This window comes from Rattus norvegicus, chromosome 4 (genome assembly GCF_021556685.1).
Source record: "Rattus norvegicus strain SHRSP/BbbUtx chromosome 4, alternate assembly SHRSP_T2T, whole genome shotgun sequence".
NCBI classification, from domain to species: Eukaryota; Metazoa; Chordata; class Mammalia; order Rodentia; family Muridae; genus Rattus; species Rattus norvegicus.
In genome coordinates, this window is record NC_141537.1 from 61,512,501 (window position 1) to 61,539,697 (window position 27,197).

The window sequence follows — 27,197 nt, forward strand, 5'->3', positions numbered from 1 at the left end:
GAACTGCAAAATAGGAATGCCTTATATTTACATACACAGGTATACAATTAATTATAACAAAGGTACCGAGGCTTACCTTTACCAAGTTACAACTGGGCTCCAATTTAAATAGCATAGGTTTTCTTTTAAAAACTTTTTTTAAATCTTTTTGTTTTTATTCTTACTAGGATACTCTTTTTAAAAATCAAAACCAGAAGACCCTCCTTTTTTTTTTTCTTTCAGAGATTCCCATCCACCTGTCCTTGCGGCTCAGGGTAACACTGTTGTCTAAAGGTATATTTTGCTTTCTTCTTTCAAAGGGTCGGAATTCAAGGGGAGAGTTTTGGAATAGAGGTGGGGCAGGCTGGAGAAGGGTAAGTGGTGAGGAAAACAGAAGGGATCTGTTCTAGCTCTGCCAGTGGCCTTTCTCAGACTCGCAAGGCCGCTGCAGCTACTTAACCCACTCATGTATCCAGTTCCATCCCTCCTTCCTTTACTCTCTTAGCATCTGGGGCTTAATTCTGGGTCCTCTGACCAGGCCAGAACCCTGTGCTCTCTCTCTCACACCTCAGCTCTTGGAGGCATTGTCTTTTGTGGTACCTGGAGTTGCTGGTTGCTATGGTAACTTGACAAGACCCTGATGGAAGAGACAGAGGCTGTTCCCTACATGCTAAGCAGGGAGAAAGGCTGCATACAATCCTTCCTTCCCATCGCAGGTCTGGGGACCTGGTTCCCGCTTAGAGCACCCTACTCAGGACTAAGCTAAGACCACGTGTCCCAAAGACACCAGGCCCAGGTAGGGAGAGATATGAGGAGTGTCATCTATTCTCCAGCCCTGTTACTGGTTTCTAAATGGAAGCAAAATTCTTTGAGGTAAACTAGCTTTTGTTTTTAAAGAATGGAAGGTTTAATAAGCCAACAAGCTGACAAGAATGCCAGGGAAGGGACAAGGGAGACATCTTCCCCTTGTTTAGATAGAACTGATCTCTGCACAGAAATGAGAGGACATATGCCATCTTCCTCTCTTGCTTGGATAGAACTGAACTGATTTCTGCACAGGAGTGTTCCTTGATTCTGTTTGCTGGAGAGGTCTCTGCTTCAAAGTGTTTTTGAGGTGCTGCTTAACTGTACCCTCTGTTTTGAACTCCAATCTCATAAGGGAGCCCTTCCAACATGTGCTTGAGTCTTAACTTTAAATATATAGACAAAATAAATGGGCAGAAGAGGAAGAAACTGGCTAATTGAGTGGCCACTTGTATTTGTCTTATTGGGGACAGGGAGCTTGGGTCCCCCAAAATGAGCTTAGGTGCAGTTTGAAGGAGGCTGAGAAAAAATTTGAAGGACTCAGCAGTTCCAGGGGCAGCTCAGAGAGGGAGGACTAGATAGGAGCCCAAGGAGAAGGGAGGAGGGAGGAGGGATGTGAGTTTCCCCAACCAACTACTTAGAGCCCTCACCGGGGATCTTTGCCAGGAGGTAGAACATGACCTTCTCTTCACTCCTTGGGAACTGCTTGCTCTGCTCAGCTTCTGATAGCTATCAGTCTACTCAAGGGATTCCATCCAGGTGCTCACAAAGGCATTCTGTCTTTACAACCGAAAGACATAGTTTTTTTTTTTTTAAACTTGGATGCTCCCTCTAATAAAAAGCAATATTATTGAAGAGCAATGATCTGTAGCAAAACAACAACAACAAAATGTCTCTCCTAAGATTTGAAATGTTTCCTTCAGTGATTGCTTTCTAAATGGGAGAGGGGTGTGGCCCTCATCAGAACCTCAGGGGAAGCTCGCAAGGCTCCAGCCTCTTTCTCAGGAGCTGCCCCTTTACCTCCACCTGCAATGATCCCTCAGCTGCTCACTTGTCAGCATGAAGCTCGAGTTGATTCTATGACATCAGGAAAATTTGTTCCTGATGACAGGAGTATTGGCCTTTCTCAAGATGAAGCATTTACTTGCTGTCTAGTGAAGTCAATGGCAGCGAGTCCTAGGAGAGATAGCAGGATGGAGGCTGTCTTATTTCTATCAAAATGAGAGGTGCTTAGGCCAAGATAGACCACGGCAGCATCACCCATGGTCCTGGAAAGTGTGTCAGAGTCTCACATCTTGGAGATCACTGGGGATGCCATTGCTTGTGGTTTCCCTAGGGGAGGACCCACAGGGTGTTGGCTGGAGGAGGGTGACCCTTTCACTCAACAAAGCAGCCAAAGCTGGGTTGGGACAGCACTTACTACTAATAGACTAAGGTACTGAGCAATTCCTGTATCAGAATCAGTACTTGGCCTCAGGGAGGCTCCTTGTACAGGAGGTTCAAGGAAGAACAGGGAGGAAGCTAGCTGCCAGGGTGGGGTATAGTCAGTAGACAGACATGCAACTGGGGGTGGGAGTGTGGGGTGGTAAATAAACACCTCAGAGTCATAAGGAGGTGGACAAGCTGGGCACTATATCAATATTAACCCAGTGGGAACAGGAGTTGAACCTGGGAGCATAGAAAGGCTTTGTCTGTTAGCAGCTCATGCTTTCTTGCAATTGTCCTGGATGCTCTACCTTGAGCTGCAAGATTCATTAAAAGTATTTCTCTTTCCAAATGTGCTGCCATTCGGGTACCACAAGCTTACTCCAGGGCTATGGGCTTCCAGCATGGAGACTCCAGGGGTTGGGTCTGGCCATGCATGTTGCACAGGGTTGCAAAGTACCTTGGTCTGGGGAATCTTCTATTTATTCTCTGTCCCCAAGTTTAAAATTATACTGAAAGAAGAAGGCAAGAAAGTATTTTCCTGAGGAAGTAACTGACTCAAAGGCTAACTTGACTTCATGGCACTAAGAAACATTAGGGCGTCTCCTTTCACAGAAGGAGGAAGACATGACCGGACCATGCCCACACCTAAAGAGACATATGCCACAGAGACATAACCAACCCGCAGATACCTTCCTTGGTTTCTTCCACAAATTCTTTTGCATGCAGGACCCTATCAAATTCCTTGCTAATCTCCCTTCAAGATTCAAATCCTCACTTGGCCTGATATTTTGGATGTGTGATCAGTACCATTTTGACCAGTGGTGTTATGAACAGGAGGATATAGAGGTGAGTGGGAGGTGAGAGAGACTACTTCCCCTCTGCCCCCTCCACACATACCTTTGGAACAAACTCTAGCAGATAAATGAAAGTTTCTCCTTTAACAGATCTGCAACACCCTGCAAATGAACTCTGGAAAGAGGGCAAGGCACCACTGCACTGCATGGCCAAGCTTCTCTGAGTTAGTTCTCTGGAAGTTCACAGACCACCAGGGTCTTTGGCTGCTAAGAGGAACTAGAGAACCCCAAGGAGGAGTTGGGTAGGAATATATGGGAGGATTTGACAGATTTTGGATAACATTGCCTATACTTGCTTTTAAATGTATCACACTTGCACCAAAAATTCAAATGGAAGAAATGGAAAGTAAACAAACAAACAAACAAACAAACAAACAAACAAACAAACAAGCAGCAAAAAGGAGAGTTTTTTACAGGCAAGATGGACCTCAACTTCTGAGTTCCTCAAGCAAGCCACTGGGACTGCCTACATTACCAAGTAAAGTAAAATAACTAAAGCCCCTTCCTCCCAAGAGAAATGAGGATACCCAGGAAATGTGACTGTCCTGGCCTCTTTCTTCCTGATATGTGTGTTTCTCTGAGGTGTTTGAAGTTTTGCTTGTAACAAAAATGACAAAAAAAAAAAATTCTGTACCGACAAAATAATAACAATAAAATCATCCAGTAAAAAAAAAAAGTCAGCAAGGTCACGAACTCTTTTGCTGCTTGTTCATATTTTTCTAACTGTGCAAAACTTAAAACTCAAATATCTCTCGCTCATGCATCTAAACACACACACACACACACACACACACACACACACACACCACACACACACACACACCTTCCTTCTGTCCACAAGTCTGCATTAAATAGGTTCCTGTCTCTCTTCTCCCTAACCCTTCATATGTGTAAAAAGACCTTTGCAGCTGAGGTACTCTTCCAGCCGAACCCCCACATGCACCCTAAAGCCTGCCAGGTCCTGTGGCTTCATGGAAGAAAACGATATGTGGTGACAGAAATTCTGCATGTCTCCACCCGGCAGTTGATTTGCCAAAACCTTTGGTTTTCTTGTTATTGTTTCTCATTACCCTTCCCAGACTCCAATGCATCTCTCCCCAGCCTCCTTTTCCTGTTTGCTACATCGGTGTGTCTTTGCTGTTTGTCTACAGCAATGCCACGTGGGGCCTTCTGCTCTGAGTCGCCACAGGTCAGCCTTGGTAGGTAGCATTTTGATTTCCTGTGATTAGAAGAATGTTCTTACCACATACACTACCACTCAGTGAAGTACACTGACACTGAAGACTGGACAGATGAACCAGGGGACAGAGAAGGGGACTGCCTCAGCATCCTCGTACATGGATAAGAAATCCTTGCATATTTCCTGCGGGTTCCTGGGTGCCTCCCCCAACCCTGTTCTCTCACATGCAGAGGGACTCGGTGTCCTTACAGGGGCAGGATGACAGACACATGGACTTTGCTCCATATGAAGCTTAGTGACGGAAAGTAATGGTATGTGATGCATGGCGAATGAAGGAAGGCGAGACTGTGGGATGCTATTAACACCTTCTCCAGTGCCTCTCTTGCCTCCATGAGTGTTGGACAACAAGAAGCCAGAGCTGCCTAAAGAGATTCTTGCTTATGGTGGAGACTGGTTCACTAAGTATCTATGATGTTTTCAAGACTGTATGTTCCCAGGACCCACCAAAAGACCACCTCTTGGCATAGCCACTTGGTACATTTCCGAACACACATTTGCTAAAGCAAAATGGCATATCCAAAGATGGAAAGACACAATGGAGACGCAAATGCCAAGGCCACTGTTTAGTGGTATGTACTGTTCTCCATATCCAGCCAGGTCCCTCACTTAGCTCTCTAGTCCCTTCCAGGCACAAGCTGTTGGCTGAGGCTGCTGGCGTCTTGTTTTGTCTTGGTGTGCGTAAGTATGTTTCTTCAGTGGTAGGTGACTTCAGGAAGGGTAAGAGGAAGAACCACTGAAGAGACAGCTGAGATGTTGATGAAACAATTCCCACAGAGGTCTGGACATTTCAGTGACAAAGTCATCTGCATAGCAATGGCACCGGATTCTGCAGGAGGGACAAGGGCTAGGCCTTCTGGCCTGGCCATCTATGGAGTTCTCTTAGACAGTAGGGATGGAGCCTCGGAGACGGCTGGAGGTAGACTCTCCTGGATGCATCTGCATTTCACGGTGAGCATTGGTGATGGTGACAAAGGAGCATGGAGATGCCTTCTCTAGACAACACACAAGGCTCTGGCAATAGATCCTTGACTATGGTCATGATGCATTTGAACTTGGGGTGAATAGAGAATAATTCATTGGTGCTTCTGGCATACATGGCATTCTTTTTCCTCTTCTCTCTCTCTCCATGTTACATTTCTGCTATTAGGAACCAGATTAGATAATGTAGGAGCATCTCCATGGTGGAATGTAACTGTTACCTTTTCCTGTCTGACTTTCCACAGGAAGGGGAGGAAGGTCATTCGGAAGGCCTCCAAGGATATTAGAAGGGGACAGAAGGCTGCTGGACATCAAATAGATAGGCAGCAGCTGCTGAGAGAGCATCTTTAAACTTCCACTGGTCCCCAATCCAACATCAGTAGGAGGCAAGGCCTTTATCTCACAGTTACAAAGCACCCAGGCCCACTGCCTGGCCTCTTATTGTTGAGTGTGTTGGAAAGGGAGATCTGAGTGATGTCTCCTACTTCAGATAATACTGAGCTCACAGTTGCTTCCCGAAGCCAGGTTTTGGACCACAGTGGGGATTGCCAAAGCAGACGGTGAAGTAGCAGCATAGGAATGTTCTGTCCTCAGCTCCTCATCCTTTCTGAGCCCTGCCACTGATGCATGGGGCCAGGAGCAGCTGGGAGGGAGCCTGACTCTGAGATCTGGTCAGGTCCCTCACTATGGCCTGGCCATCCCTAAATTGATGGAGGGTCAGCGATGTGGTCCAATTCCACTGGCAGAGCAACTGAAAGAGATGGGACTCCGGAAGGAGGGAGAGACAGAAGAGGCAGAGAAATGAAAGGAGAGACGGCGCTGCTTGGGGATTGCTGCTGATGCCTGTCGGAACTTGCACTTGGTAAAGATGATAATCTAGACTGAGGCACGGCTTGGTGTGTCCCTCCCTCCAGGATGGCCCTGGAAGGACAGTTCTCAGCTGTCTAAGCTCATGAGGGTTATGACTTGTTCTAGTTTGTAAGCCAGTTTCTGCTTTCCACACTGGTCATCATGGTCCAGGGGTCCAAGGATCTGTGGAAGGATCAAAAATGGGAGATTACTAGTCTGGGCATATGCACCTGTATTTCTAGGGTACAAAATAGACAGTATGGATGTTGTCAGGGCACTAGTGTGTCTTGTTACTACTGATACTATTGTGTAAGCAAGCAACCTGAGTGATGCAGGTATGGAGAAGTGAGAAGCATGTGAGACCCTGTGTCACCAGACACCAACACATACACTGTCATACTTGGATAATGTGTGCATTCCACTGAGAGATGGCTGGCCGAAGGAGAAGCCTTGTTGCAGATGCCTATGCAGAGAATCCTGTCACCTATCGTCTCAATGGCATCTGGCGAGTCCCATACCCAAGTGGGATGCTCAGGGGAACAGAATATGCTTTTCTGTTACAACAAATCCTACCTTTCCTTCCAAAATAAAGAAGTGCTTCCCCAACAGCTCCCAAATATCCACATTTAGAAAGCTAGTTGGCTTAACTTGGTCTATTAAAAGCCAAATAGCCCTAAAGGAATAAGGTTGTAAGTTGAATTGCTATTTAGCATTTCTGAGGTCAGGTGGTTGATAGAAGGCAATGATGGGGGATTGCACTGTTTGTGGGAAAGTTTCTGGGCTTTCCCAGAGACTCAGGACATGCTAGATTGAATCATTGTTCTGCCAGTTGCCAGTCTGGTGATCTGGGGTGAAGCATGATCTTTCTGAAGGATCATGCTTCCTTCTCTGTAATCTACATCTGATTTGTTTGGGTGCAGTGAGTAAGGCCAGGTCACACACATGAGCACCCTAGACACAATGCCTGCCCCACAGGAAGTACTAGACAAGCAGGGTGGGGTGCTCTCTGGTCTGAAGGGTAAGGTTGGAGAGCAGAAACTGCTGGATGAGTTTAGGGAGACTTGGAAGCACCTTGGGCTTTGGATTTCATGACTAGTTAAATTAAGGTGGGGATATCATGCTAGAGCTGCTTACTGAGTTGGTGAGGAATTGTCCTTTACTGCTATGATGCTAAAAGTAGGCAAGTGCTCTCATAGGGGAAGGGTGAGTGAAGCAGGAATCTTACAGTGCCGTCTCACAGAACAACCTTATTAAGTTGCCTGCTGCAAACAGGAGCACTATTCCCTGGCCCCTAACTCATCTGCAGACTGGTGACAGGGGTCCTTCCCCTAAGGGACTCACTGCTGCTTTCTGTTAACAGAATAGAATATGTTGTTCATGGCCTGAAGGACATTGGGCTCTGTACCTTCTGGGGTCCTTTAGCAGGGCTCTTGAACTTTTGGATGACAAAGTTGTAAGGGGAGAAAGAGCCTGGGCACTGGCTCCAGCTCTTGGTACGACCTTCTGCTCCAAGAAGGCAGCAATGATTCAGGGACTCTGGATCCTGAACTACTTGGTCTGTACCTGCACAGCTAAGCAACTCCCATAGCACCTTTGTATTGACTAGAATGAAGGCAGAATCCACAGTGGTGGCTACCCAGGTACTGTTTTCCAACTAGGGAACACAATGATAAATCATACACACCATCCCATTCTATTCCTTCTCTTCATTCAGCCCCATTCATTTCCACTCTTTTTCTGCCCTCCTATTCCACTCTCTCCTTCTATTCTACTCTCTCCTCTTTGACTCCATCCTCTTCTGCTCTGTTTCTATTCTGCTCTGGCCTGTTCTGCTCCACCGGATGCCATAACGCACTATGTCATCCACAAGAGTGAGGAAGTCTTTGTTCAAAGAGAATTAGATCAGAGAGGAAATTTTAAAAATTAAAAGGCAATAATGGAGAGAAAACCAGCTGGGTTTGGTGGGGCATACTGTGTTCCTAGATACTTTAGAAGGTTGAGGCATGAGGTAAGTTCAAGGTCAGGCTTGGGTCTCAGGGTACAGATTTGAATTAAGATCAATGTTGCAAATTTGTGGAAACTATCTCAAAAGAAAATGTGGTAGAGCCCTTGTCTTGCATGTGGGAGGCCTTAGGTTCAGTCCTAGGGCAAGGGGTGGAAAGGAAAAATGCAAAAGGTTTGTATATCTGAGAATAGTTGTTGCAGAATATATAGACTGGATGACCCCCCAGTGCCTTCTTTAAGTCCCACAGTTCTGTCCTAGGTCTAGATGGTAGAATTTCCATGACAGATACATGGGGCTGTTTCCATGCATGAAACATTCAGATATGGCCCCCATCTCTGTCAGTATAGGTGCTGGCAGGGCAGGGCAGGGCAAAGCTTACCTCCTCACTGTATTTGCCCACATAGGAGAAGATCTCCGAGAGCGCACTCATTGTGTTGAACTCATTCATGTGCATCCGCGATTGCTCAGCCAGGTACGCGTTCATGTCCTGGTCACTTATCGCCGGCATCTTCCCAATGTCTGAATAATACCTGTGAGGAGTGGGAGAAAGACAGAGCTGGAATTATATACAGAGAGTATACAGGAGACACAGAAGCTCTAAGTGATGGTATCCTATGCTGTGATCACCCGGTGATCACGGTAATGCCCCATCTGGACTTCCATGTCACAACTAGGGTGACCCCTCTGCAACTCTGATACAGAAGATGCCGAGAGAGAGAGAGAGAGAGAGAGAGAGAGAGAGAGAGAGAGAGAGAGAGAGAGAGAGAGAGAGAGAGAGAAGGCTATGGGAGGGTGGTCAGCGAAGAACCAGGAGTTAGCAGGAGTCAGAGGGTTTCTGGTCCAGAGCATCTACTTTGTTCCCAGCTCCTGACACAGGGCTCCAGCATGCCTTGTGCCTTCTCCAACAGGGTTGCAGGGTTCTTCTGAACAGTTGTTCTTCTCTGATGGCCTGTGCTCTCTGGAGGTTAAGAGAAGAGAGGCGGAGGCTGCTGGGAGAGAGAGGCTGGCAGAAGGCAATCAGTCACTGTCACTTGCAGCTGTGCACTGCTGTCAACTGGTTAATTAGATGCCAGCATTTACATTTTTAATTTCTGCTATTTGACATTTTATGCATCAGACCTCCAAGTCCCCCGCCAGAGGAGAGACGCACAGTTTCCTAATGAGGAAGTAAGAGGTCCCCGTGCCCCTAAGACGACCACTTTCTCATCCTCTACAATGTGCTTTAGGGTTGGTTGTAGGTGGCAGGAAATAAAGAAGAGGTAGCTGAAAAGATGGGGAGTCACTGGCAAGTCAAGAGGTCCTGTAGTTGCTGGCCCATGTTACACCAAGTCACTGGGCTGCAGGGCTGCAGCCATCAGCATAAGGAAGAGAATCAGCATCAGAATCTGGGAAGGGAGAAGAGATTCCAGGTGAGGTATCAGCAAGGGGTTTAAGGAGGGAAACTCCTTCAAGGTTTTCTGAATCTTGACTCTCAGAGCTCCAAGGGCTCAGGCTTCCTTCACAAGGTTAACCATATAGTGTCACTGTTCCTGCTCTGTGTGTTTTTTTGCTTATATCCCTCCCTCTTCTGACAGGGTATTCCTGCCCCATTCCCTTGCCACTCCCCTAAATTCTCCCTGTCCCCAACAGTGCCAGTACTTGGGTGACAGACTCATCATAAATGGTGTTTTAGGGCTCCACCGATCTCTGGCTCTAGGCCTACAGTGAATGACAGCTTAATCTGTGACCAGAATCTTCCCAGGCATGTAAGAGCAGAGATGGCTGCTTGCCTTGGGCCACAGTCTGCTGGGATTGCCACTGCATTTCAGGGAAGGAAAAGATCTGGTCACTGGCCAGGGAAGGGGGTAGTCAGAAGGAAACTCCTGTGGCCTCAAAAACCAGTTTCCTGCAGCAGACACAGTACCCACTGCCTGTTGAGTGCCATCTTGCTGTGTGGTTGGCAAGGAGGTCTTGGTCTTTGGCTTGCTGCCTAGATGATAATGAGTCAAAGGCTGGATGATGAGACCTTTCAGGGAGCACTTGAGAACATTTGGAAGATGTGCTGCCCTTGACTCATCTAAACTCCTGAGTCCTGTCCTTAACAAGGCTCTTTCTTACAGACTTCCAGTCCTCAGAAACCCCATAGCCCTTGTGTTCTTGACCTGCTTCATTTCTGTTCCTTCACCCTAGAAGGCATTTTTATTAACAAGGCAGGCTCTACCCCAAACACGTGTCTCCATGCTCCAATACTGAGGTTTGAGTGAATTAGTGATGTTCTAGATACTGTAGGTCCAGCAGGTATCTCCGTTCATTGCCACTAATAAAATCTGGATCCAATAAATGCCAACCTTCCAGTTTACAGCAGAAGCATAAAAGTTTCACTAGCAGGTTCCTGACCTTGGCATTGCCAAGATTTGTGTCGCTGTGCCCTCGTGGATCCTGTGACTACCAAGCCAGATAGGTTTGCCAAGGAAGTTATCTTTAAGGTCCTATTCCTGAGAAACGTGAGCAGTGATTTCTCTCACTTTCACTACTATGGCCAAGAGCTCATTGGACATGGCTGTGTTCAAGGCTTTTGTCCACACTCTGTCATCCGTAGAGAACCAATCTCTGTGTGGGATGGAAAACTCAGGTTCCCACAGAGAGGACATAACTGTCAACAGAAGTGAAGGCTCCTGCTGCTCCTGTTGCCTGCCTGTGAAACTGTCAGGCTTCTTACAGACAACACAGGCTCCCCTGCTGCCTTCATGGTCCCTGAGGGGCATAGTAGCCTAGGCTAGAGATTATTGTCTGCACACAGAACTGACCCTTTCCATGCCAGAAGCAGAAGATGCTTGATGTCTGTCCCTTGCAATTGTTTGCCTCCTGCAGAGTGCATAAGTAAGGCATTTCTCCAAAGAGAATACTTAGGAAAAGTGAGAAAAGGAGTGTGTGTGTGTGTGTGTGTGTGTGTGTGTGTGTGTGTGTGTGTGAACGAGATAACAGAGAAGTTTGTAGAGGGTTGGAAAAATAAGAATGGAGAGGGTAAGTAAGAACAGGGACTAGAACTTTCTCATCTGAAGCTAATGGGCGAAGACATGTTGACTAGGATGTGCCTTCCAGTCTTCTCCCTGATATGCTATTAGCTCCCCCATGGTATGGCTTCATTTCTGATACTCTTCTTTGCCCTGAGGAGACTGGTCTGGACCAGGGCATGTCTGAGGTTCTCTGTTAGCCCCTGGGCAGATCAACTACATCGATTTATCTTTGGAGGTTCTGGATGGGTGGAGGCAAGTGGCTAGAGGCAACTCAGTTACTGGCTTTGTACCCTGTTCTCAGCCCTAGGCTGCCTGCTGTTCAATGGTCCCATTCTCTCTGCAGAGCTTAGCTAATGCTTCCATCCCCTCCAAGGCTCTGCCCAGCCTACAGCTAGCCAGTCCATCCCCCGCCCCCCAGGCTGACCATGACCCTGCATGGAGTCTTCTCCGCCATGCATACAATTCCTTCTTCCCACTCCCGCCAAGCTGGCCTTCATGCTGGGACTTTAGCAGAGATGCCTTATCGATTGCTAAGAATGCAATAAAGCCCTGACAATGAACTTCAAACAAGTGTTCTCATCAGCTGACTGCACACGGAGAACAGAAAGGTCAGCCTTGACCCTCTTCTTGAACTTACAGAATTTCTGCCTACAATGAGCCCCCTCTTCAGAGAGGCTCTGAAAGTTACCTAGCTCTCCTCCTCCCCCATACCAGAACTGGCTGGCCCTGGCAACCTGGACTGCTGACTTCCATTGCTCTGGCAGGGAGGGGCTGAGTTCTGCCCATGACTTTAGGTCACTTTTCTTGCTGAGCTTTGCCCAACCTAGTGGGAGGCCAGCCTCTGGGGCCCCACATCAGAGCTCAGGGAGTGCTATTCAGGCAAAGGTCCTGGATTCTTCCACGTTCGTGAGTCTGAGTGTGATGGGTAGAAAGAAGCTGGAAGGAATCTTCAGCGGAGTGTTATGGTAGGTGGATGGAAATACAGACAGGATGTCATTTTGAGCCTCATGCTGTGATGCCTTTAAATGTGGCTTTCAGAGGCCTCTGGGAATAGATGGCTGATGTACCCCAGACTCGGAGGAATGAAAGCCTCACTCCTTGATCCCTCCAACTCCAGCTTGTGGGTCTTGCTAGACACTAAGATGTGAGAGCTGCAAGAACGGGTCAGGTCTAGTGTTTCCCTTGTGCCCAATACACTCAGAGTGGCACACAGATGCATCCATGTCAGCTTAGGGAGTGCGTGTATGCCAGATGCCCAGGCTCCCCTCAGAGCTGCTTCCAGGGCAGCTTTCACTTATATCTAAAGCCAGAGATCTTCGCCACTGGTGGGGAGATGGCACAGAGTTCATGAGGGTTCCTTAGAAGGTGTATTTAAATGCTTACAATGTGTCACCTTCTTTGTGCTACGCTGCATGCCATAGATATAGCATGTTGTTTGTACATGGCACACCCTGCTGTGGTCCCTGAGTGAGCCAACAGCGGCTCTTCTCTGCTCAGCTCCTACAGACAAAGTCTGCACACAGTAAATGAGTGAGAGTCATACTACTAGGGACAGGGTTAAAATCGGAGGAACCGGGAGATCAGAGGGTAATGGAGTGTATATAAGCAGAGCATGATATTCCTATAGAAAATGTCATAATGAGGCCCATTACTGGGCATAATGGATATGAAACAATAGTCTTTAAATAAACAATAACAACAAAACAACAAAGAAAAGCCAACCCAGGGAAAGTAGAGTCCACTGCTACGGATAGTACAATAGAAAGGACAGCCAATCACATGCCAGCTTCAGGAGAATGAACAATTGGGTTCTCTCAGGGAAGGCAGTACAGCAATCAACAGTTCTGAGGAAAGCAAGAGGCTCTCCTCTCACACTTAACCACAAGCAAAAACCCGACTGCGAGAGTAAAGGATGAAAGCATTCAGGGGTCACCACCACTACCATGACAAGGTGCGTAGAGACAGAAGTGGGATGAGGGCTGGGAAAAGGATAGTGGCAGGAGCAATGGGAAGATGTATGTTATGCATGCATGCATGTGTACTGTGTGTATGGTATATAGGTGAACGGACACGGATGGCATGTAGATATGTGTATGTACATATTGTGGTTTCATGTATATTCAGAGTATACATCTGTTCACAATACCTGTGCCTGCATGGACCATGCATGTGTATATGATCTATATATATGTTACATATGCTCTGCATGTGTATGCGTGTAGTAGAAATATGTATGGGGGGTGGGATTCAGAGACTACATCTCCTTCTGGGCCTAAAGGATACTACAGTCATTAAGATCCATGCTGTTCCATATAGGGAGGTGGGTCACTTGGTAACCTCTGCTAGATTCCCAGTGCTTGCTTCAGTGTGGAGGCTGCGAGTTGTGGATGTTCCCACTGCAGGGACAGCTGTGGCAGTGACTAGTCTGGAAGCATCAGTCTGCTTCCTGTTCCAGGGTTATAGCCTGCTCCAGACAGACACCCCCAAGACTCCATAGGCCATACTCACCTCTCTACCCAGTTCTTGTAGCTGGGAATGTCCTTGGCGTAGAGCAGCTTGTTCGAGGGGGAATCCTTGCCCAGTCGGTGCTCCGAGGTGGAGCAGGAGTCCATGAAAGTCTGGGCCACCACAGAGAGGCAGGCATCTGTGATGCTGTTCTTATGGATGTCAAACACAAACTGAGGGTTCTTGATCATATTCACCCAAAACCGTAGGGGCAGGCTGTGTGGAGGGAAGAAGCATCTCGTCAGGAGTGGCAGGGTAGTGGGGTACAGCTTGAGGCATCATTGTTCTGAGAAGGAACAATGGGCACATCCCACAGAGCCTGGAAACCATCTGTGACTGCTGCGGGAAGTAAAGGGTACAGGCAGGGGAGTGGGTCTATTCAGCATACAGGAAATCAGCAGGATTGGGGTGAGGTGGGGTTCACCTAGAGACGTACCACTGGAGGAACGTGAGAGGATACCCAGTTGTGATGTGGGACTCTGTGCTTTCCTTTTGGAATAGGAATCAGCCCTGTGCATACCACAAAGCAGAATTTAGGTCTTCATTTCTATCTGCCTGTTGCTGGGACTGTCTCTTTGGTAAGCATAGATTTTTGCATCTGACTGCTTACTGCATGATTTGGCAAAAGACACACCCTTGTTTCCTGTCTAGTGCCATAGGCTACTTCCTGCCTGTGAAGGAACCGGCATAGAGGATGGTTATAACCAAGTGATCTTTTATCACCAGGATGCCATGTAGCACTAACCCCTTCTTTACCCCATGGCATCCAATCCCTTCCCTCCTGTCTTCCAGTCAGTACCTACTGCCTGCCAAGAGCTCAGTTAACAACAGGAAATACAAGGACAGGGACACATCCTCTGTCCTCAGGAATCCTGCATTCTAGGGTTGCAGGGACGGTGCATGCAGCCAAATGCACATGCTTCCCACTGAGAGCAGAGAATATTGGACTGAACCAGGCACCAAATCTACACAGACAGCAGCCCTTGCAAAGCCTCTTCTGAGGGGACACTTGTTGAGTTTGTTCTTTGTTGTTGTTATTCTGTGAGTAAGTTAGTGTAGGAAGGGAGGGATATAGTTGTGTGTTTGTGCATGTGGAGGCTAGGGTCACCCTCTACTCTCATCACTCCGGAGCCATCATCTCTAATTGTTTAGATTGTTCTTTTGAGACAGGGTCTCTCACCTGCCTGGAGCTCACTGACCAGGTTTACCTGGCTGACCAGAAATCTTTGGAGTCCCTCTTGCCTTGGTCTCTCCAGTGCCAACTTACAAGAGCGACTACAATGACCAGCTTCTTCTATAGGTGTTGGGGATTGAACTCATGTCCAATACATGCATGGCAAGCCCTTTACCAACTGAGCCATCTCCCAGTTCCTCATTTCCCATTTTGAGACAGGATCTTAAGTAGCCCAGGCTGTCCTTAAATTTATTACGTGACTGAGGATCCGCTGCCTTTGCTTTGTAAGTACTGGAGTTCATGTGTGTACCACAACACAGTTTATGTGGTTTGGGGGATCAAACCTAGAGCTCAAACATCCCCAGGTCTATGCTTACTTAAAACACTGCATAGGTGTATTCCTTAGATGGACGACAGGTAGGGAATGCACATGTAGAGACAAAGAAAAAATCATATTATGGCCTGATTCTGTAGTCACTGCACTAGACAGAAGGCCTGCAGGTGGAGGAGCATCCGGAGCACAGTGTTTTGGGCTGTGTTCTTCCTGTCTGTCTAGCTCTGCAGCTCCCACCAACCTGCTGAGCTGCCAGTAAGGAGGGGGACAGTGAGGCCCTGCTTTCTTCTTTCTCTCTGCTCCCACCTCTGCCTCCTGCCTCTTTCCCTGATGTTTTATTGTTGTTTTGGTGGCTGTGCTCACGGCTGGTGATAGTTACAATGCCGGCGTGTGTTTGGCTCGCCTCTTAGAACTTAACATCTTTGAATTACGTTATTTCAAGGCACCAGGTACAATAGTTTTGCTCTTGTTCTATCTGCCAGCAGCCAATCTGTATAATACAAACAACAGGCACCATAAATGCGGGAAGACCTGACATCCGCAGATGCCAATCAATCAACAAGCATTTATTAAGTCTCTACAATAAGTGCCACATAGGGTTGGGGCAGGCACACTGAGGTTTGCTAATATCTGGTGTCGGTCATTTGCATCATCGTGGGGAATCTAGGGCAGGAAATAAACGGAGTGGCAGCACATGGGTCCAGGGTCTCACAGTGGCTTCCCAACCTTCCTAAAAGGCAGTCGTGGTTTCTGGACTTGAAGCTCTGGGCTTGGTTTCCCTTCTAGGTTATTTTCCTGTTCCAGTCTCCCTTGCTTTTTCCTTTGTCCCACTCAGATGAGAGGTGTTGGGAACCCACGTGGCGGCTGGAACTGTTTTTCCCTGTCCCTTAAGCCAGCAGTGAGGCAGGTATACCACACAGGAAGCAGAGGTACCATTGAAGCTCCTGCCTAATGAAATATTAGCATGTCATTAACATCAGCGGTGATGCTCATCTCCGGCTGATTACAGCCACTCCGGCTAAATGGGAAGGAGTGTTATTTAACAGAGAACCTGTAGAGAACTGGGGGAGAAGGGGTGGGAGGGGCAGGCGAGTCATACCTTGAATCAGGAATAAAGAGACAATGCCCTCAGCATCGGGGATGATGAACTCTAGTCACAGACAGAGTTGATTATTTCTAACTGCATAGGGTCCCTGGCACCAGGGGATGAGGGCAGGGACAGGAGACACCCTTCTAAGGAAGAACTTGAAGCTGGTGTCATTCTTCCTACAGTAAATGAAGTGTGCTTTTTTCCTGGGCTCCCTATTTCCAGGTCCATGTCTGTAGGCAGCACCTGCAACCTTGGGATGACTCAGAAAGAAAGCTGCCACATAGGGGGGTGGTTTACAAAGTCACGAGGGCTCAGTGGAGCATCTGCCCCATCTGAAGGTGGCTGAGACTAGGTAAAGACTCATCAGGGTGATGTAGATTTGGGGGTGGGTGCTGCCCCTCAGATGCCTCCCAAGAGTCACACAGGCAGGACTCAGAGAGATGAAACCTAACTCACCAGAGTGGCTACACAGAATGGAACCCAAGTTCTAGGGTCCCTGCTTCAGAAAGTTGGTAAGGAATCTGCTGTATGGCTTGAGCCTCTTTGGGGGCTAGTGATCCTCTGCAAGTCAAAGAGGGAAAGGCCACAGAATGTCCAGGAGAATAGCACTGATACCCCAAGATGACTTCTGCTTTCTCAGTTGTCAGGTCTGGGCCCCTAGATGGGCATCAGGGTGCCTGCTTATACCCTAGAGCTTGGCAAATCTTAGTAGTTACAGCTCTGGGCACTAGGTCTATGCTGTTTCAGAAGAAACAGCTGGCGAAGAGTGGCCTCGAAAGGGGGCAATCGAGATTCAGTTCTAGAGGATGGGCATCAGCTAGTGCTGCTGGAGCTCAAGCAGGGTCATCGCTGCCCGCACCTCATCAATATTTACTGAGCCCCATTTCTTCAAGCTTCTGCATCCTGTGTTGAATACTGATGCTTGGCCTTGTGACTTCAACCTCAAATGAAATATTCGCTCCATACATATGGCAGGGGGGATATTGTACATTCAAAGGAGAGTGGGGCCCATGGTAGAGATGCTCAGAGTGCTGTCAGTAGTTAGAAAACCCTGTGTCCTTCAGGGAACACAATGTGACTCTGGGCAGTTTGGGGAAGAAAAAGATAAGCTGATTGGATAGGGTTGGGGTGTACCTCATTCAGCCAGGGACCATCTGCTTGTGCCTCAAAACCCTCCTGACCTGTTCAACACGTGCATTTCCTATGCTAGCATTTGTCCATGTCTATAGACAACTGCCTCTCGTCCATCCCACATCTTTACCTGCTGGCTTCCTGAGGGCAGGGACCCTAACTAATCTAAGAGCCTCAGTATTAGTCATATTGCCCCATCCCCAGGATGCAGTTGGATGCCACAGAGCCTGGCTGTCGTGGTATTTATGAGCTTTTGCTCATCGAATTAGCATAGTTTGTTGACTGAATAACTGGCTGGGAAGAAAGGTACAAAGACAGATTAGAGAGGGAAGTGAGACAGTGGGGTAGAACAGAGCCTGGGGTCCAGTAGAGTAGCAGGTTGACAGTGGCCAGTTCACCGCTGGAAAGCCTGCCTCCCTGATGCAGGCCTGGGTGGGCGGGTCACTGATCTCTGTAGATGTGCCCTTCCCCCCTTCACTTACCAGTTGCTCTTCCAGGTATGGCGGACATGCGGGTCATGGATGCCATGCTTATCAGCCTGCTCATCAAGGAAGTCAAACATGTACTTGATGGCTAGGGGCAGAGCGGAACCACGGTGGGCTGTGCTGAAGATGGTCTCGAACAGGTCATCCACAAACTTCTGCAGTGTGCCCTGGGGAAGGGGACATTCAGATGCAGCCCAGGCTAGGCAGATCTAATCTGGGGGTGGGAGGGTGGGTTGGAAAGCTACCTCAGGGACAGGTCAAGCGAGGTCAGTGCTCTGAACCTCTGCTGAACATGACATTGGGGAGGGGGTGGGGCGGGAGGAGGAGAGGACACTGCTCATCAGATCTCCCCTTTCACAGTTCCCTGGGAGTTCTACCTTTCCTCTGTGCACAGACCATAGGCAGAAGACACAGGACAAGGGCCAAAACTACCTTTCTCTGCCAGTCACAGGGTTTGGTTTCATATCTCTGCCAGCGCTATTGTATCACGTTCCTAAAATGCTAATGAGTATGCTTGGTCAGAGCTGACAAATACAATCTGCTGGTTCTGTTTGGCTACTACCTTACTGATGGGACATGGCATCCCTGAGAAAAAGTGGTTCTTCCCTAAGGAATGGTGGGGGTATGGGGAGAGACGTGGAGAGTGTCTGCAGGTGAGACAGGGTGCTGAGGAAGGTGGGAAGGAAACCTTAGATTGTGTGCTAATTGATGTCTGCTTGGATATTCCCAGAGTGACAGGTTGAACAGGATCCTGCAGCTCGATCCCACAGCACCCCTGGGCTCCTGACAGTCCCTGATGTGGGAGGTCAACAAAAGGGCCTGGTGCATGCTTAGCACCTGTGCTAGCAATTACGTGTCTGTTTGGTATGTAGGGATGCATGTATGCATGTGCATGTGCATGTGTGTGCCCATGCGGAAGCCAGGGGGCAACCTCGAGTGTTTTCCTCCATCTCTCCCCACAGTTTATGAGACAGGAGTTTTGCTTGCTATTTGGCTAAACTGGCTGGTCAGCAAACTCCAGGCAGTCTCCCTTCTCAGCCTCTCCAGCATAAGCAAGGCACTGTGCATAGATTCCCTTTCTAATGAGGACTTAGACTATCAAACTTGGGTTCTCACGCTTTCATAGCAAGCTCTTTACCAACTGAGCCATCTCTTCAGCCCTCAACCCCAGTATTTTCATGGCAGATGAAGGCCCTTCCTGTGACCACACGTTCCCTGTACCCTGTTCTCCTGTCAGATACCTTTGTGGCCAGCAGTCGTGTCAGATAGATCTCAGACACCATCTTGCTCCCCCGATCCCCCTCTTTCTGGTCTCCATGTTCATGGTTCTTCACCAGATGCCACAGCTTGACCCCACTTTCCAGGTCAGGGGTGATCATGGGTGTTCGGGAACGGAGGCTGTCAGGGCTGCCTGTGTACCGGATCATGTTTTCTGCCAATGTAAGAGTGCAGCAGCCCAGTAAGAGTGAGAGTGGCAGTCCTATACCCAACAGTCCACAGCACACTCCTCTCCCAAGCCAAAGCCACTATTATTTGCTCCTTCATGCCACTGGCTGGCGCTGCTACTTTGCCTCCAAGTGGCACATGCCCCGAAATGCTTCTGCCTTTCCTGCCACCTACAGAAATTAACTGTAGCGAATTCTACCCACTCATGCCGCCCTGACTCCTGTACTTGGCATTGAGTCAACCCTTAATTATTCAATTTGTAGAAATATAAGCTTGTGCTTCTTGTACACTTTTCCTTGTACGTGCTCTCAAGTCCTGTAGCGCATGTGGCCAATTAACTGCACATGTAAGAGCAGGTAGCCTGTGTTTCTTAATGAGTCTTGGCTAGGGCAGCTGCTCATCTCCATCCCACGCTGGCCCCAGCCAATTCTTCTCACTTACTTTATGAACCTCTTCCTCTATTTTGAGTTATGGTAAAATGGGAACAGACAGGCAAAGGATGAGGTCCCTATCATGCCTGTGTGTAGCTTAAGATGTTCATCTCTTTATCATCCAAAATGACTGGTGGTATCTGTCCTTTTCCCCTAATTCCTGCTTTACAACAAGAATGCCATTGCTCAGGGTGATCATGTGACCCTGAGCACACACGTGGTGACAGAACAGGGACTCTCTGGAGCTTTGACATTATAACCAGCGCCCTTTCCCCTCCTTGCCATTCCTGCCATTGCATAATGACAGTGTGATCTTTACCAATCGTTCAAGCTCTGTGCTTCTGAGTTATAACTTACTAATATAAATAATAGAGGGAAATAATAATTATTTAATTCACTAGATTATTTCAAATGTGATGTGAGATGATGGGAAAAAGTAAGGCTTATAGACTGTACGACTTCATGAAGGTTAGGTTCTTTTTCTCTCTCTCTCATGTGTGTGTGTGTGTGTGTGTGTGTGTGTGTGTGTGTGTGTGTGTGTATTCATGCATATGTGCGTGTGTATGTATGTGGAGATCAGAGGTTCATCTTGGATGCCATTTCATAAGTGTATCCCTCTTGCTTTTTAAGATGGTTCTCTCATTGGCCTGGAGCTAACCATTAAGCTAAGTTGGCTAGCCAATAAGCTTTAGGTACCCTCCTATTTCCACTTCTCTAGAGCTAAGATTACAAGCATACACCACCAATTCTGGCACTTTTACCTGGGTTCTGGAGATAGAATTTCAATCCTCATGCTTGCATGGCAAGCCTTTTATGAGTGCAGCCATTCCAAGCCCTACATTTCTTTTTGCATGCAGAAAAAAGTTCATACTTATGCCCCAGAGCTAGCAATTAGGACCAGTTGCCCTGTGCCAACATGACTGTTTTCCCCAATGGTCAGCTGACCTGACCCTCTACCTCTAGCCAATGCCGTCTGTTGACCACACCCACTCTGGATGCCTCTGCTTCCCACCCCTTACACCTGATGAGATCTTACCATATTTACTCGCTGAGGTCCTGGAGACAGTGGAGTTATTCACTGCATTATAGGCTGTCACTTGCTTGGACACTAAAGCCACCAAGGAACCATCCGGCACCTACAGGGGTAAAGGTGTCTAAGAGCTTGGGCATAGAAATTCTTCCCACCCATTCCAGGAAATAGGGACAAATTAGGATTTTTCCAGGCAATGAGGGGCAATTAGCACCTTGCTAAAAACTTAGACTTTGGGATCTACTCCCTCCCCTTTTGATAACCCAAGACAAAGACCTGAGTTGTAGCTGCATTACATTTTGTGGGTTCTATATGGTGCAACTTCTGCTCCCTCACTTTCTCCCTCCCTAGACTTTTTGGAGAGCATCCAACCTTAAATGCTCAGGACGCCTTTTAAACAGGGTCCTTGAAGAATCTCCCCACACCCTACAAGAAACAGGCACGTCAGCATCTTATCTCCAAGGAGGCTAGAGTCTCTGACTGGGTGATGTCAGCTCCCCTTGGAGCTCCCCGATCCCCTTCCTTTTGGTCTCCATGCTCATGGTTCACTACTTGCCACCAAGGATCATGGGTTGCTGGTGAAGAAATAAAATGGGGGCTTGGTGTCGAACCCTGAGTGGCTGTAACTTAAAACTTGTAGCTTCCAAGAACTTTGCCATCTACTGGACCAGCTCCTGGCTTCTGTGGTCAGCTCACCTGGTAGTGGGCTACTGTGTTGAGTCTCTTCCAATCATTCTCAATCTTGGTGGTGATATCTTCGTCCTGCAGAATCATTCTCGCCCCACTTCCTTGTCGCCACTCTGCAGAGAGAATGGTGGCAATTCAGAAAGGCCCTAAGGTCCCTCCTGGGAGCATCCTGTTCCTGTGTGTCTCACATCAGAACCACATGGTGCCATCTCCAGAATGCATTCACAGACAGACTAATGAAGCACAAGTCGCCCCAAGAGGATGAATTTTGATGTTGTCAAGGCAGAGAGGGCCAGACCACAAGTTCTGGTCCCAAGTCAACAAATTATGTCAAAAGAAAGGAGACATTAATAACACCACCTGTTCTCCCTGCACCTGTGAGCGCTCAGAGCATCACGAAGCACTGTGTAGTATACAAGGGATGAATGAACTAGAACTCAACAGGACACAAAGGGCTCAGCAAAGTACTGGCAAATGCAGGTGGCACTAACACGACAGCTCCACTCACTGTCTGTATTGGAAATTCCCAGAGGTGGTGAAATCTATTTTGCAGGTTCACTCATGCAGCCCCTCACCTTTTTTCCTTGGTATGCTTTGCAGGGAGTGGTGGATCACCCTTGCAAGAGGATTGAGTAAAAACTGTATGGACCATTCTTATACCTCCAAACTAAATAACATCATATATACCTCTGTCTCTGTCTCTCTGTCTCTGTCTCTCTCTGTCTCTCTCTGTCTCTCTCTGTCTCGGTCTCTCTCTCTCTCTCTCTCTCTCTCTCTCTCTCTCTCTCTCTCTCTCTCTGTGTGTGTGTGTGTGTGTGTAAAATTCCTACTTCCCTGTCCCCCACTTCAGTATCTACACCCCAGGCTCTTGTTGATGCATTCTAGAAAGAGACAGGGTTTAAGAGCTGGTTTCTCATCAGCTGGAAACCTGTGTCTTATTTAGCAGAGATCACATGTGGAGAGAGAAGGACACATCACAGTCTTGAAACACACATGGAAATATATGTGCATGGCAGCTCTCCTACATGTGCTCACACATGTGTGCGCGTACACATAGATACCATCCCCATGAGCACACACCTGCAAGTGGTAACAGCCTTTTCAAGTCAAACGTAACATGTGTCCCATCCAAGTAGCTGCTGGCCTGGTTCTCAGGTAGCCCATACAGTGAGTCCTGGATCACAGATGTTGCCATTACTAATTGTGCAAAGCACACTGGGTTTGCTCAGAGTGCATGCAAATGGATACAGGCATCCCTTGCATAACACTGCCTGCCTAGCCTGTCCTATGGGCCCCAGAGATACATGTGTAGATTCCTGCCTTGCTTCCCTCCTGCCAAGGTCAGGCTGTGCCTCCCCTTCTGGCTCCATTTGAGTCACAAAAAGTTCCATTTTTTCTTACATTGCGTGTGCTGTGGTTACAACTGTTGACTCCACCGAACATGGGATCCAGGCCTAGAAGGGAAGCATCTTGCCCTGGGAAGAGCAAAGGGGTTCTTGATACCCTAGCCCAGCCTTGCTTCATCAGGGCATGCATCCCTGCTGCCTAGCTTTTGCACCATGCTAAGATTCAAAGGGGTGGTTCAAGTATGGCCTGTTTGTTCACTGGAGTGGAGAAGTCACTGGGGATTCCTGTCTCTGAGGCCTGCAGATGATTCTGATGGAATTTCTCAGGGTGATTTGGGCCTGGGGCAGGTAGGGTGATGTGTAGGAGGGAAGTGCTCTGTGAAGCACATGCTGGCCCATGTTTCCATCATTAGGCTGTTCCTTTCTGTTTGCTCTTTCAATTCCCCATGGGTCTATAAACTCTCATGCCGCAGAAAGAGGAATCGCTCTATTCTGGTCAAGCAGCTGATTCTCAGTGCAGTGGACCATGGTGACAACCAGCTGGGCAGAGAAACATGGCAGTGGGTGTGTTCTGCTTACATGGTGAAGTCAGAAGCTGCATTGATGTGATGAGGGCAGCACAGGAGAAACTTCAAAGCACCCCACGGAGGGTTTTGGCTATTAACTGAGTCAGAGAAGGTTCTCCCTGGGGTCCAGCTTCCAGTCTCCTAGATTAGTAACATACTGGTACCCTTGATGGTAGGGCTACAGTAGTCTCCATGATATCTGGGCACTAATGAGCTACTGGGCTGCAGTGTCAAATTTCCATTGCAAAACTCCCCCCTGGCGTTGTGCAATGCACAGCCTGTCCAGACATATTCAGGAGCCATGGTTGTGAGTCTTGTCCAGTAATTATGTAAGCAAATGGGAGTCTGTTCCCATGCCCCCATTCAAAAAAATAGGGCAGAAAAAGGCCGAGTCTCCCCAGGGGCACAGACTGTCCTTGGAGTAAGATATTGATGAAGCTGGATACCTACCAGCAGGGCTCACACATTGCACAGGAAGCCCTTGACAAATATCCATGCATTGAATGAACAAGTGGGCACACAAGCTACTGAAGAAAGGGCACATGTGACTTGGTCATGATTGCCTGTTTTATCACCGTAAAAAGAGGACCTCACATTTGTGTTATGTCCATCCCACGGCAGATGGGCAGTGAGCGACAGTTGGAGGTGAACTGTGAGCTGCTGCTAGCGACCTGGGAGAGAGAATTATGGGAACTGAGAAGTGTGACCTGGTCTTTGATCATTGTCCCACATTCCACCAACATTACAACTGGGAAAATGAAAAACAGGTCAATTCAGGAAGCCAGGCGCAGAGGCCATCATGCCAGGCTGTGCTTCAGTATACTGGTCCCCTGAGTTCACAACCAGGGGCCTTCACAGCTCCCCTTCCCCTTTAGGGGTCACTCGGGGTCCACAAAAAGAGTCTCTCAGAGCAGAGCATGGGTGTGGATACAGCTCAGGCACTGTCGCCTAAGGCCAGCCATGAGTGCTTGGAATGGGAGGAAGGGAAACAAAAGGAGGGGCTTGTACTCTCAACTGTTGCCAGAATTATAATGTCATGACTAAACCTCTTCGGAGCTCTGACAGGCCGCTAACTACTTTCCTTGGGCCTAGTGCTTCCCTTCCCACGATGTGGCATGATCTCGTGTTTCCCCACAACCATGGTATGGATGCTGGGCAGTGGGCAGGCAAGACACACACTTACCATGGATGCCAGTGCTCAGTCTCAGGGTCTAGAGCTATAGGAAAAAGCCTCTGGGCTACCCAGTCTGACAGCCTCCAACCAAGGCACATGCCTGAGCAGTGTATCTATAGGTGCCTGGGATTTGGCAGTCGTTGTCTTTTAATCTCAAGCAGTTAGGGATGTCCCCTTAAATACCAACATAAGGGCTGTAAGATGAATCAGGGACACTTAGCCATGCTTTCAGAGCCCTTAAGTCTGCTATTTTTGTTACTTCTTACACAGAAAACTTGCTATGTGCTTTTTACCTAAACTATCAGAAAGGTTTTTAAAGACTGAAGATGTGTGTCATCCCAATTCTCTGTTGATGAAAGACAACCTGGGGGCTGGGTGGCTGCTATTGGCAGCTTCATTCCTGCGATTGTAACAAAGAAGCCAGGCCTATCCGTTGGCCACCGAGTTGATCTCTGGGTGGAGGGGAGTGTGGGGCTACAACTGGAAGGCAACCCTAAGTTCCCTGACAGATTTTCAGTAGATCAACAAGGGAAGTGCTTCCAAGGACTTCTCCCTGACCAGAGTCTCCACATTTACCTCTACTGGAGGGCTCAACTTCCACTCCATGTGCACACTGACCAACCTTCCATTGTCTTGGATCCTCCCAGAGGCTGATTCTGGCTTCTGGCTTCCGGTCCATACACTTTTCCATATGCCCTGTGCACACAGTGTTAAAAATCCAGATTCCAGAGGCCCAGAGCTGCATTGTCAGTCATTCATCTGGGCTCTCACTGCTTCTCATTCGTTCATTTGTTTTCACTCAATCATCTCTCCTCCAAATAAATACTAATTATTTCCTATGTCTTTGGTACATCTCAGAAAAATCTAAAGTGTGGGCTCAGCTATCTGGATGCTCTTGTTCCATTTCATGAGCTTGCCATGATAGAGGAATGAATCATTAAGTCCTAGGGAGGAAAGCAGGCACTGAGGAAATGCCAAAGTCAAAGCCAATCACTCTTTCTGTCCTATGAGTAGCCTGCTCCTGATCTGTGTGCTGGGTCCATAAACTCTTACCCCACACCAGGAAAGACAAACCAAGATGAACTTAGGAGACAGAGAAGGCCTGCCATCCTAAGATATGAGGGGCAGTGCCTAGGGCCCCAGGCTGCATACACCATTGTCTGTGTCATCTCAGGAGGACCCTGGGAGGAGATATGCTTATTGTGTGCATGCTAAACATTAGGTATTTTTTTAAGCAGCAAAGGGGAAAAAGAGCTCAGATATCCAAACCCCTAGTCCTCTTTGCAGCAGATGAGTATCTACTATAGCTTGTGAAAATCAGTATTAAAACCATTCTTAGGCTGGTGAGATGGCTCAGTAGGTGAGGTGTTTGCCGCCAAGCCTGACAACCTGAGTTCAATCCCCAGGACACACATTCTGGAAGGAGAGAATTGACTCCTTTATGTTACCCTCTAACTTCCAGAGCACATGTGCTTCCATACCCTGACCATATGTACATAAAATAAATTAATTAAAGTGCAATAAAAATTAAAAAAAATAAAAATCCTTCTCTTTGTGTATCTGTCTTGCTCTGTATGAGGTGACCATGTCAGGATAGCCAAGGGACAATGTGACAAGTCAGCCAATGGCAGTGATGTGGGTAGAAGCTGAGACTGATAGGACTGCCCTTAGAGTCCAGTGATGGGGAAAACCTCCCCCAAGTACTGAATGATATGCCAAGCTCAGTCAGTGACATGAACCCTGGCTCTGGGTAATTCTTGACAATACCTTCTGCAGATGAGAACACTGAGCAAATCGTCTAGAAAAGGAGCCTGCTGTGACTACCATATTGAAAGGCCAAACATGGAACATCTCCGAGGTCCACTCTCATCACACTACATTTATTGGTGGCAGAGGGGTGTGAGCAATGCAGTGCAGGGCAGGTGACAGAGGTGAACAAGACCCTCACCTTGACTGAGCTTACCAGAGAGGCTGGATGGAAACAGAAAGAAGCACTGCGGGAGAGGAGCTAGGTATGAAAAGGCCACCCCAATTGGACTGTAAAGGACAGTATGCTTCTGCCTAGCTGACAAGAGCTAGGTGCTCTGGTTCAGTGTGGCACTTGTGTGACTTTGAGGAATCTCTAAGTATGAATACATAGGTATGAGAGGCTTGAGGGACTTTTGACTCTCAGAAGATGCCCCGATATGATCCAGTAGGCCAGACCATGGCATGTGAGGTTGAGCTGGAGGCCATGGGTTGCAGAAAAGTGAGGGTAGAGGCCAGTCTTAGAGCAATGGGAGCAGAGAACCCTGCAGAAAGGGGCTATTTTTCTGCAGGGCAGAAATGGGAGGGGCGAGGAGAGACAGGGAAGGGCTGGGACACAGATCACAGGTGTGTTCAGGACATGAGCCAGAAGCACTTGGAGCTGCACCTGGAAGATGGGAACACAGAACGTACACAGAGCTTAGAGGAGACGTGCAGTTAGCAGTGGAGATTCAGGTTTAGAGCGGGGAAGAAATCACCTGCAGCTGACCTGGAAGGGGACATTGTCTCGGAGCCTGTTGTTGATGTTTGGTCTGTTGCTATGTGTTGTAATGCTAAATACTGGCCCCCAAGATCTAGTTGCCCCTGATGAGGAGATTTTTAGGGACAAGGAAGTCCTCACCCACACCAATTAATTCGA

At 48.0% G+C, this 27,197-nt stretch overlaps 1 protein-coding gene and 1 long non-coding RNA gene across 4 annotated transcripts in view; one reads left to right on the forward strand and one right to left on the reverse strand.

Moving 5' to 3' along the window:
* Positions 1 to 27,197, reverse strand: part of Plxna4 (plexin A4) — a 457,443-nt gene that overhangs the window by 51 nt on the left and 430,195 nt on the right. The window contains 7 exon segments of the mRNA NM_001107852.3: positions 1 to 6,315; positions 8,517 to 8,667; positions 13,642 to 13,854; positions 17,850 to 18,019; positions 19,094 to 19,284; positions 20,766 to 20,865; positions 21,456 to 21,559. The exon segment at positions 1 to 6,315 is cut by the window's left edge and continues 51 nt beyond it. Coding sequence (NP_001101322.2) covers positions 6,220 to 6,315; positions 8,517 to 8,667; positions 13,642 to 13,854; positions 17,850 to 18,019; positions 19,094 to 19,284; positions 20,766 to 20,865; positions 21,456 to 21,559 — 1,025 coding nt within the window. The 3' untranslated portion in view covers positions 1 to 6,219.
* The window catches only part of LOC108350688 (uncharacterized), an 82,157-nt gene continuing 67,918 nt past the window's right edge, over positions 12,959 to 27,197 (forward strand). The window contains exon 1 of one of the 3 annotated variants that reach the window (XR_015686443.1): positions 12,959 to 13,084. This is a non-coding gene — a long non-coding RNA (uncharacterized LOC108350688). The remainder of the gene's footprint in view (positions 13,085 to 27,197) is intronic. The other 2 variants (XR_015686442.1, XR_015686441.1) reach the window with 2 other exon arrangements.